A 12,529-nucleotide genomic window follows, 5' to 3' on the forward strand; every position below is an offset into this window, starting at 1 on the left:
ATAGCGAGAGCGGTTCGAAGGCTATCTGGATAACTTCAGGCTCCGTCTGTAGTTTATCAAGCAAACAACAATAACAAACAAACAAATTATTCGCTCCCCAGTGGAGTCGCCATTTTATTTCCGGGAAAACTAGTGTCTTTTCAATCTGCTAGTCCCACTAAGATTGGTAGCTATCTTAGAAATAAACAATCAAATCAATTCGTGATTTCCTCTATGTATGATAGATAAGAGAGAAGCAAAGGACCATCTTGGATCTTCTGCTTGACTCCTTGCATGATTTCTCTCTCCCTTGATAGAGCTTGAAACTCCTCTCCTACTTGTCCTGCTTCAGAGAATACCTGTAGAGACAAAGTAACAGAACACCATCAAAGCATCTCGATCTATAATATCATAAAAAATGCAGGATCAGAAATACATTGAAGATACAATTGCATTCGCAAATAACAAGATTCACAAATACACGATTGTATGGAGGAAAACTCAAAGAACTTTATTAAAGTAGAAGGGAGAATTACGACCCAGCTGTCTAATCCAGCATCATCCTCCCGGCATCAAAGCCCTCTTCACCTCATGAAAAGCAAGACCAGCCACCAATATAATGCTTCTTCTCAAAGACAAACTAACATCACTTCTTTACAGATTACAATGTTCTAGCCTCCAGATCTCTTAGATGAGGGATCCATTTGTAGATGCCTTGCAAGGGTGTGAGTCAGCTCTGGGTTTTTGATTAGTGTCATTCCACTCATAGTTCTTGGTTCCACTTAGAGATTTCATTGATCTCTTACTCATCCCTGGGTGAATTCAGAGAGGCAAGTGTCATAGGAGAAGTTTCTAGAAGATTTAATGAGCATCCACTTCGCAAACTATCTCACCCATTTGTCTATTCTCTCTCATCGTACCCCACATAAGGCCTCTTCAGTATGCATCGCACCTTGACAGTGGAGCAGTCAGTATGGTCCAGTTTTGGCTAGTTCTGAGTGGTTTCTCAGGTGGAACTTCTGGGGAATGATGTAATCAGTTGACTATGATCCTTTAGTGTATGAAACAACACTTTTAGGGGTTAAAGAGCCCTTGGCTTATCGACATATAAGATTGGGGTTGTTGTGCCCAAATATGTCTATAACACCTCTTTCCCCCCTCCATCTATATTTATATCTCTGTCTGTATCTCCATCATTATATCTCTATCTCAACCCGCCCAAAATACACAGACACTTTCTCACCATATTTATATATCTCTCTCCTCTTCCCTCTCTTCACCTTCCATCTATATCTCTATCTCCCTCTACCTCTCTTTTGTCTCTCTATATCCCCCCCAAAACATACACACTCTTTCTCCATATCTATCTATATCTTCCTCCATCTTCCTCTCCCCCTCTCTCTCTTCACCTTCTCTCCCTCTCTGCCCCCTTCTATCTATCTTCCCTTCGAGTCTTCTCTCTCCCTCTCACTCTCTCCAACTTTCTCTCTGTGTCTTTCTTCTTACCTCCTTCTCTCTCTCCCTTCCTCTCTTCTTCTCTTTCTCATGTCCTCGCTCTCTTCCTTCCTCTCTCTCTTACCCTCTGACATCCCTCCGTCTCTCCCACTCATCTCTCTCTCTCTCCTTCTCTACCCCCTTCTCTCCATATCTCTTTCTTTGTCTCTCTCACTCACCTCCAAATATAGACACTCTCTCTCTATCTCTCCCTTGTCACTCCCTCGCTCTCTCACCACTTTTCTCTCTCTATGTCTTTCTTCCCCTCTCTCTCTCTCTCCTTCCAACTCCATCTCCCTATCCTTCCTCTCTCTCCCTTTCTCTCCCTCCCTCTATCTCTCCACCTCTATCCCTCTACCTATTTGTTCTTCCCTCCTAGATATATCTAGTGTTAATATATATATATATATATATATATCGTGGTCTATTAATATATATCATAATATAACAAATTTGATATTCTATTAATCCAAAGTTATTAAATTTAATAATAATATTATAATATAGTAACGTTAATATTAAATTTAATAATATTATTAATATTAATATGAATATTAATCATTCAATAGATTTAATGATCTTTTATGCATGGCATGATGACAAAAATTTCAAATCTTACAATTTTCACGTCCAAATATTTATCTTCTAGAGATTTTAATATATCCATAGGATATGGTTTTCTTTTTTAAAAATCATTTTACATATATTTAATTAAAAGATTTTGGTGCAATATTTTTAACTTTGATTTAAGAAATGATATTGGATTTAGTAAAAATTAAATATGTTTAAAATTTTACTTGATTTGAAATTTTAATGTGATAAAATATGGTTATTTTTATTTTTGTTCAACCGGCAAATAAAATTTCCCATTTTTATTTATCGAGAAAGTGGCTGCCTCTAGGTGCAATAATGTTTTAATTCTCAATGCTCCATGGATGGCTGGATGGCTCGTTGAATTTCAAGTCAACTACTTTATAACATAAATAGTAAAGGTTTGACTACTAATTTGATTCAAACATTTGCCATAATCTTTGCGTTAATTTTCTTGCAAGGAAATCTGAGTCGAAGATTGAGGTGGTCGAGAAGCATAGCTGAGCAAGCTAGCGTCATCTACATGACGTTAGTCCACGCAAAATTTAATGCGTTGATTTTGGCCCGGTTGACCCAAAGCTTAATCCAGGGATGCCCTATTGCCAGTGCTTCGGGCTGGCCAGCTCTGGAGAGCGCTGTACAAACACATATTTAAAAAAATTGGACATTAATGTTGCGTCGGTAATTAGGTCATCGCCTCTTTTACTTTCTAGAGCTTAATACAGTACTTCACGACTTTTCCCACTTTCTTGACTCGATTAAAAAATTTCTACAGTATCTAACCAAATCGTTCTTTGAAATGGCAGAAAAGTCATCCTTTAAAATGGTAAATTAGTAGATTGTAATTCTCTGGCGTTTTCGATGTGATAATTATTGGCTTTTGGTTGTCGCAGCAACGGGAAGAATGTCGGTGCTAACCCCATGCTTTCATAATTCTCGATTATATATATAATAATCAGTGCTGCCTTTATTTACCTCGTCAAAGCAGCATGTCATCTCTCTAGGGTTATAAACAATCCCTTGTAGTTTTTATATCAAAGTGTGGGTAGTCTAGGCCGGGAATTTGAGGTTGAGTCGTCGTTGTCAAGTGAAAATTTGGTGATTGGATGTTTTCAATATTTTGTATATCTTTTGGTTTAATGCTCATCCACAGTATCCGATTTTTTAACAGAAGTTGGTATGTGCAATTTTTTCCTACAAAATTTTCCTATTCATATAAAAGTTATATTATGGTATGGCAAATAAACTTAAATTTCTCTGCAAAGAGTCCTCGAAGACCCAAAAAAACAACCCTAACGGTAAAGAAGGTAGCAGAAATAGTTGTATCATCATGAGTGTTATGATATTTACGCCGTAAGGCGTTTCCCTCTGAGATCAACTCCCCTCTCTGCCTACCTGTCATCTTGTAATCCACAGGATTATCTGTTAGACGATTGCAACCATTTCCGCCGTTGATCGGGGTTGCCCAAACGGTTTGGGCGTTTCATCGAATAGTTTCATCCGGGCAGCAAGGTTTGTACCTCAGATCAAACGCTTGCCCTCGCAGATCAACGCTTGCCCTCGCTCTGGATTTGGTTTCAGGCTCGCTGTTCTCGGCGGTCTTCGTATTTTTCATCTCCGCTGGATTCGTTCTATGGCAGTTCTGAAACTTTGGCAGACGAGAAGGAAAACAGGAGATCTCGGCACGATTTTGTCGAGTCGAAGGATTCCAACATCAAGGGTCGCCGCTTGAGAACCGATTTGGCCCTGAAAAAGACAGATTTGCGGTCGTGCAGAAGACCTTCCGGAAATGGCTCCCATCGTGTTTTGATGCCCCACAAGCCTAAAACTGAGGATTTTGATGCAGAAACTGCACAGCGATCGAGTCCCCAACAGAACCCTGATTTGAATGATAATTACCCGCCCCCGGCAAATTCTCCCGTCAAATCCGAGCCGGATCGGAACGCTGAGGGGGATCGGGATCAGACCTCTATTGGCTGTACAGAGAACTCTGAATTGCGTACTGTGGATACCAATGCTTCTGAGAAAAGCTCGGCTCCTATTCCACGAGGGAAAAGGAAACAGGGTAAGAAGAATCCGGCGGCTTTTGGGGCGGCTACTACTACGACAGATTCTGAAACGTGGAGGCAGAAACAGAATGAAGTCGGAATCGAAGAAGAGAGTGCGGAATCCATGGATATCGAGGGCAAAGAATTGAAAGGTACTAGAGACGAATGCCAGAAAGGGCTAACAGTGGATAGCGATGTTCTAAGCTCTGCAGGGGCAGGGGCATTACAAAGAATGTGATGAATCCATGGATGCCTGGAATCATACAAGGTCTTCTGGAGATAGCCATATGGAGGATAGAATGGAAGGCACAGATGAGATTGAAACTTCCCCAATGAGCAGACGAAGCAGAAGGGAACCCAAAGTTCCGGGCAAATTGCTGCCTCTTCTGGAATGCTTAAGGGCCATCACTTCTCACAAATTTGGATCCCTCTTCAAGCATAAACTTGAGAGCCAGGTTGCTTTTCTTGTTCTCCCTTTTCTATTTACTATTTGATTGATTTCATGGCTTTTTCATTGGTTTGAAACTGTTGTTACCGATACTTAAGGCGGGCTCTGTGATTGTGCAGAATAAGCAGCAATACAGGAACATTATCAGGCGACACATGGATTTGGGAATGATAAGGGCAAGATTGGAGGAAGGGTCTTACTCTGGCAGCCAGGAGTTTTTCCGAGATTTGCTTCTGGTTTTCAACAATGCTCTTATATTCTACCCCAAGTCCTCTCAGGAGCACAGAGCTGCGGTGGTGCTTAGAGAATTGGCAAACAATGAGATGGCGAAGATATTCGAGACAGAAGCTTTGCTAAAACAGGAAGGCCCATCCACAAGAAAAAGGGACCCCAGGGCCATTCAGGGGCCCCCAGCCAATGCCACCAAGTTCAATCCCAGCAGCAGAAAGAGAAACGCAAGGCCATTATTAGTTGGGGCAAGAGCTGCACCGAGATCCAAAACCACCAGCAGATTGAACGCTAAGGAAGAACAATACAACGCCCAGGAGCCACCCAAGGAAGCAATTGAAGTATCATCCTCTGCAGGTCTAAAACCTGAGAATGAACCAGAAGACAAATTTGAAGCTGAAGCACCAAATAGATCAAAGATGCCCAAGGCTGGAGATGAAAGAAAAACCTCTGGAATCAGCATTCAACCTAAGAAAGGCTCTGGTTTTCATAACGATCCCAAGAAGAACTCCAACACCGAGCCCAAAAAGACCACGGTCGGCAACACCCCACTGGTTGAGTCGCGGAACAATTCTCATACCCACAAGAGCAACAGTCACAGCCACCACCACAACAACAATGGCCGCAGCACAGAGCAGCTTTTAGGCAAAGTTGCAGCAATGAAGGAAGAGAAGGGCACTCCTCCTCCTGAGCCCACCCACAAGCAACGAACATCAGATCAGGACCAGGCCTCTCCCTTGAAAAGAGGAGTTGGAAGGCCACCTAAGCATGTCAAAAGAGCATCAGGAGCAGAGGATGAGCCACCATCAAAGGCCACAGGGGATCCAGAAGCAGCTTCAAGGGCGAGAAAAAGACTCAGAAAATGAGAGCAACTTCCTGTTTTTGGACATGGATTCGGATTCTGCTCAGGCCACCCCAGCTGGACTATTTTGTAAATACAGAGAATTTTTGTTTAGTAGAATAGATGGAGATGAAATTCCATGCAGGTAAATTATCTATATATATGCATATATTCTAGGGAAAAAGCTTCCATCTTGTCTGTAAAAATTGTATCCAGTGCGTTTCTGTTGATTGTTCAGCGATTGAATGCTTCCAATTGAGGCAACAATCCCCAAACTGGGCTCTAGATTAGGTTCCTCCCCTGCCTGAACAAATTCTGGTAGGAGTTATTATTCATATTTTTCCCCTTTCTGAGTGGAAACCCTGAATTCAAATTTTGACTAACTTTTGGTTGCATTCAAAGAAAATTTATGAAGGTGGTGACAAACAGATCATAATGGCTGTTTAGTCAAAGGTAAGTTGTTATTCACTGGTACCCATCAATACAGTCCTATCATAATTCATGGTTAATACTTATTTTAAGATTTTTTTTTTATATTCGTAAATGGTAATTAACCTAAATAGCATAATAGGCCATTGAATAATAAAGATGGTTAAAACTGCTTCTGCTTGGCTAAGAGCTCGTCTTCCTCGGACGTAAGGAAACAGGTTAACGGCCCAAGACCCAGAGGCATCTGGCAGGAGTGAGAGCCTGCTCCCGATTACGGACCACCAGCAGGGTTATGCCAGGTGGCGTGGTTTTCCTATTTAACAGTGATGAGTCAAACCCAGCATTAGCGGATAGCAGCCAGAGATGGCTGTCCTCACTGTTGGTTTGACACCTGAGTTGATAGGTTTTACCACCTTCGGAAAAAAAAAAAAAAAAAGATGGTTAATACTTTATTTTTAGATTTTTTTTTTGGTTGTAAATGGTAATTAACCTAAATAACATAATAGGCCATTGAATAATAAAGTATGTAGCAGAAATAGTTCTTTACGCCATAAGGCGTTTCCCTCTGAGATCAACTCCCCTCTCTGCCTATCTGTCATCTTGTAAGCCACAGGATTATATGTTAGACGATTGCAACCATTTCAACCGTTGATCGGGGTTGCCCAAACGGTTTGGGCGTTTCATCGAATAGTTTCATCCGGGCAGCAGGGTTTGTACCTCAGATCAAACGCTTGCCCTCGCAGATCAACGCTTGCCCTCGCTCTGGATTTGGTTTCAGGCTCGTTGTTCTCGGCGGTCTTCGTATTTTTCCTCTGCGTATTTACTCCACTGGAAGATTCGTTAGCTGCATCGGGGGAGACAAGCATTGCTGCTGAGCTGGGGAAGGGACAGAGATGGAGATCCCCAGGACAGATAACGATTTGACAGAGTGGTTGAATCAGGGGAGGCAGGCCTGCCCCTTGAAATCTGTCGATTACTATCCTTGCGCGAAGAAAACTTCTGAACACTCCAACCAGGTTAAGATGGCAGAACTGTAAGTCACTACATTGTTTGATTATATTTAATTTATTATATATAATCAAACAATGGGTTTTTTTGCTGCTTCAAATCTCGCTGAGCAGCCGCTGTGTAACGTAACCTGTTCTTACAGTCATGAGCTTGACCAGCAATGCCCTTAGCATGGTAGATGCTCTGGATACATACGGACAGAATATGGTCCTATGGAGGCCTCCAAAAACAGAGAGATCATCCAATTCCTCTAGTACTGTAGATTATTACCATCATTATAATCAAATTTGGGATGTATTAGAGGTTGATAAATTGGTTCCCGATGTGACTGTGTCCAAGGATGAATCCTCTATGAGTATTCAACAGGCGGTGAACAGTGCACCGGATAAATCTGAGCGGAGATTCGTGATACATATAAAGGCTGGGGTGTATAAGGAGATTGTTAGGGTTCCTCCCAGTAAAACTAATCTTATGTTTGTGGGTGATGGCATGGGGAAGACTGATCACGGGGTCTATGCGTGTGCCATCCCTGCCTGGTGTTCCAAGTACATATGGCTCTGCAACTGTTGGTAATGCTCATCATTGTTCCTCTTCCTCTTCATATTAAGTTGGAATTTATTTCTTTGCCTGAGTTTGGTTTTGTTATTGTGTTTGATCATGGTGTGGTTCCTGGCAGATTTGAGATGCCTTGAATTGAAATTGGAAAATCTGCTCTTCCAACATGTTTGATCATTACACATGGTTCTTGCGGACCACATCCCTCTGTGATTTTTCGGGTCAACCTTAGTCCATATTCTCTCCTCTCTCACCTTTTGTCACTAATTCACCCCAAGAGACATTAAAAGAGCTGTTAGGATCTTGAGCACCAGCAAAGAAGTAGATGAGTAAGGTCTGCAAGTTGAATTTGCATTGGCTTTCCCTCTTCATGGTCATCTTCCAATTGAAGGATATTTCTGATAGAAATAATTACAGGAATATTATGATTGGGCGTGCCTTTGTCGAACTCTATGTTATGGGCGTGAACGTGTGGCTTTCTCAACATATAGAGGAACAAATTCAAAGCTATGGGGCAACCAAGTCTTAGAAGAGATTATGAAACTAGTGACCACATTTTTAGCCTGTGTGCTATTATCAAGGAAGCTGACGTCCCTCATCTAAAGTCCTGTTGCTTTGTGGATTTTCAGAAGGCTTTTGGACTTTGTTCCAAGGGAATTATCGTTCTGGAGACTACGTGAAATTGGCATCTTTGAGTGTCTCATAGTTGCTTTCATGAAATTCCATGGGATATACATTAATGGGTTAGAGCATAACCGAGCGAGTACTTCCACAAGGGAGATGTTTACGTTTTACACCATGTTTTGTTTACCTTATTCTTATTTGCAGAGGATCTGATCCTTTTAGCCTCCTCCCCTAGGGACATTCAGAGATAGCTTGATGCCCCTGCCAATGTGATGGTCATAGAATGATGGTGGGAACCTTAGTGAAACTGAGGTTGTGATTTAAATATCCAAGAGCACCCTAACAAACTTCCACTTCTTCTTCAAAGGAAGCGAGGTGGAGATTACCATTGCTTATACATCTATGGGATCTGATCCATAGCCCTTAGGTTTAGCTTAAGGCATGTCTTTCAACCCAAACTTAGAAAGGGTTATAGGTCTCTCTCCATGCTTGACCGACAATACTTCCATATGCATTTTCAGGACATCTCTTCTGAGATGCATTTTTTGACACAATTAACAGACCTATAGTACTATATGGTGTTGAAATCTTGGGGCCTACCTCGTTACCACTTGACTGCGCGCAGGCTGAGACAGTCCAATTCCTCATGCTACAGTGTATGATTTAGCATAAACAAACAGTTCCACAACCCATTGTACAAACAATTTGGCATTCATCCCTTTTTCCTTGAGAGCATTTTTGGACTTGTCTTCTTTCTTCACGGGAAACTCCTATCTGGCCCTTTGCCTTTTTTAGATTGCCTCCACAGGCCCCTTTGTCTAGCGAATGTGTTGTTTTTTTAAAGGCGTCTTCAGTTCTTCAAAGAGTGCCTCCCTCCTTTTAGCTATTCTCTAGATGCCCTAGTGACATCCTAGCCCCTGAATGGAGATAAACATGGATATCAAAGAGGACGTCTATCTACAGTAAATTCAGGTCACTTGGATTGAATCCCACAACGGTTTCACAATCAAATGACCTTCTACTATGATCACTTATTGTACAAGTATGATCTAGGAAGCAATTCTCTTTGATACATTTGCAGATTTTTATGGGTCTTCTTGCAGAACCCAAAGGGCTTTAAACGCTTGTTCAATTCTGTGGCCAAGGAATCCACTACCATTGCTTCCAATTCCTTCTGCATGGACGTAAAGTGTGCCCTTTCTGCCATGTTGCTAAGAACTACTGGATAAAAATGCCAAACCACAACACTGAGGGCCTGCATGCTGGTTAAACTTAAAAGCCTAAGGAAAGGTAGAGATTTGGCTGACAAGACTTCTTTGGAGACAATCAATTGTGAAAATGACCATCCAATTAATGAGAGAGAAATTTTCTACTTGAGTTCAACCCAGATTAATTCCCTTGCAAAGGAATGCTGATCTAGAAAGCATCAACAAAATACAAATGAGAGGAGAAGGAAACAATCAAAATCCAGCAGTGCTTGGAATGCAATCCGTCATTTGCAAGGGAAGCAATAATGCTTTTCTTCAGATTGTAGGTTGCTGAAAAGAAGAGAGCAATAACATTTATTTTTGCAGATTCTGCACTTCTTTCATCCTATTAAAGCAGCAAAAAAATTAATTATCGTTTTACATTTTAAGAATAAGATATTTGGAACCCTTTCATATGATAGGTGTAATGTCTTTCAACATGCATTGGGGTTTGTAAGTTTGAGAAATTTCAATGGGCATTTGCTAAAATCGGATCCTCTGTTTATTCTGATAACTAGATAAATATGTGTATGCTATTTCTAAACAAAGACGGAATTTAATACTTACAATTACCATCGTTCTTTGGTTTTGAACTCTTATCAAAGGAAAATTCAATCAATCCATATTCCTCGATCCCACTAAATCTTGTTTTAGATGTTGAGGATTGCTAATTTATTTGTTTTCACAATTGCAGTTGTAAATGCTGATGGCTTCTTAGCACGGGATATAACATTCGAAAATGCAGCAGGGCCAGGTAGTCAACAAGCGGTAGCCCTAAGAGTAGATAGTGATCACTCTGCCTTCTACAACTGTGCCTTTCTTGGCCACCAGGATACATTGTACACTCATATTCTTCGTCAGTTCTATAGAAACTGCAAAATAGAAGGCATTGTTGACTTCATATTTGGAGACTCGGCAGCCATCTTTGAAAACTGTCTCATTCTGCTACGTCCTCGTCAAATAAACTCAGACAAAGGATCATCAGATCCTGTCACTGCACAGGGTCGAACAGATCCAGCCGAGCCCACAGGATTTGTTTTCCATAACTGCACTATCAATGGAACTGAAGAATATATGAGGACTTACTATGCCAACCCAAAAATTTACAAAGGCTATTTGGGTCGGCCATGGAAGATGTACTCCAGAGAAATCTGCATAAATTCATATTTGGGAGAGGCCATTAGCCCTGAGGGATGGATGCCGTGGGTAGAGGACTTTGCTCAAACTATTATTAACACCAGAAATAAAAAGACAACCACAATGAAGAATAATTTAAACATCGTTGGAACTAGATTCTAGAACAATATAAGTTTGGATAATACTTTGATCATTTGAAGAATAAGGTACTTAATTTTTAACAGCATGTTATTCTCGACAACGTCATGGCTTATTCTGTGTGAAAATTTGCATACACTCTCTTTGATTTTTCCAAGGAGTGATGTTATTCAAAATATATCTCCCTGTGGGTGTCCTTATGCTGCACACAAGCAATGATGCATTTACTTTTTTCAACTTTATGTATGTTTATCATTTCCATCCATATGATTGTCTTCCCATGATTTCTAAGATGTAATTGAGTTTATATCCATCCAATTGTATTATAGGCTCCTAAACCAATGGTAAGATCAGTTATTTTAGATTTGTTGACAGGACTAGATAGACACGTGGGATAAATCTTATATCTATAGTATACTCCTCTTTAACGTTATGAGTTTGTACACATGTTTTAACACTTTCTCAGCTCTCAATAAAAATCAGAACATTGTGGAATTCTTTTAGGATCAGAAGCAACGCTAGTGTTGGAAAAAGCATGTAGCACTTATAATGTATCAAACTTAAAATAAGCCAGAAGTCTCCATTTTATCTGGGATTCCTCTTTGTTCATCCCTTGTCTGACACTAAGGTATATAATGTTCTGAAAAGTCTCATTGTGATATCCACTCATACATGCTAGACAGTAAGGCACACCTCTGTGTTGAGATTCAATTCTAGATCCATAATTGTTTTTGACTTTTATTGATTTTTCTTTGTCAAAAATGTAGATTAGCATTGCCTCGAATTGGCCATTTGTTGATGATAAAAAATAAACACCGGTAAAGAAACAAAATTGAATAAAATTTTCACTTCTTTCTTCTATGCTGTTGTTTCTTATGTCATTTGCATAAAATTTTGACTTCTCTCTTCTATGCTATTGTTTTTCATATCATTGCCTTACGGCGTTTCTTTTGCAACATGTGTTGCAAATGCTAGTTTACATAATTTTCAGATTTGATTCAGCTAAAGCTTGATAAACTGCCACAATCTTGTATTCATATAAAAGCCCACAATCACATAAAACCGTTCATCAATTTCACACATTTTATTCGCGGAAATTAATTGGCCTCAAGTAGGACAGGAAAGCCGTACAAATTTGTGATAACAACGATTTTGAAAAACACATAAATTTGTTTCCCTTAGTTTTGAAAACGACAAAGTTAAATTATTACTACTGTGCCACGAAAACAGGAAACTATAACCAATTAGAAGAATGTTTAAAACCAACGGATACCGTTTCAAATTCCAACTGTTCCAAAAATTTAAAATATATATATATTTTTTAAATGCTATAATATAAAACCTAAGAGTAGATATCAATTTTGTTCAACAACCCAAAAACTGGAAAAACAATTAATCTAAATTATGTTTAATGAAAACTTCGCTAAGGTCGATCAACTAAATTTTCATGTCAACCAAATTAAGATCAATTACAAAATTGAGGAAATGTGGTTACAAGATTTCTCCTTCGTCAAAGTTAACAATATGAATTTCATTAGACACTATCATATTTAGCTTGTTGAGATCTTTCTATCGATATAAAATTTTCTGCAATCCGAAGTTTATATTGATAATTATATCCATTTGAAATTTCAATCCCATAACGTGCCACCCAAGCAAGGTCTGCCATGTGGAAACCAAGTGCACATATACGTGTGTCACCTCTCGTGTGGTCAATGTGGTCCCACCATGTCGTGGCCCCTTAGCACTTTTGCGATGCCAC

The 12,529-nt window shown here is 40.0% G+C and overlaps 1 protein-coding gene and 1 pseudogene across 1 annotated transcript; both read left to right on the forward strand.

The window, feature by feature from the left end:
- The first annotated feature begins 4,357 nt into the window (after positions 1–4,357).
- LOC149214927 (uncharacterized) lies at positions 4,358–6,024 on the forward strand. The gene is made up of 2 exons (XM_089392460.1): positions 4,358–4,567; positions 4,680–6,024. The coding sequence occupies exons 1-2, from the start codon at positions 4,358–4,360 to the stop codon at positions 5,652–5,654; spliced, it is 1,185 nt and encodes a 394-aa protein (XP_089248586.1). The 3' UTR covers positions 5,655–6,024.
- A 927-nt stretch (positions 6,025–6,951) lies between these two features.
- Positions 6,952–10,791, forward strand: LOC149214928 (putative pectinesterase/pectinesterase inhibitor 51 pseudogene; annotated as a pseudogene).
- The last annotated feature ends 1,738 nt before the right edge of the window (positions 10,792–12,529 follow it).

The sequence above is a fragment of the Pinus tabuliformis genome, chromosome 1_1, assembly GCF_031772625.1.
Source record: "Pinus tabuliformis cultivar Carrire ecotype Pingquan chromosome 1_1, CPIR1, whole genome shotgun sequence".
NCBI lineage: Eukaryota > Viridiplantae > Streptophyta > Pinopsida > Pinales > Pinaceae > Pinus > Pinus tabuliformis.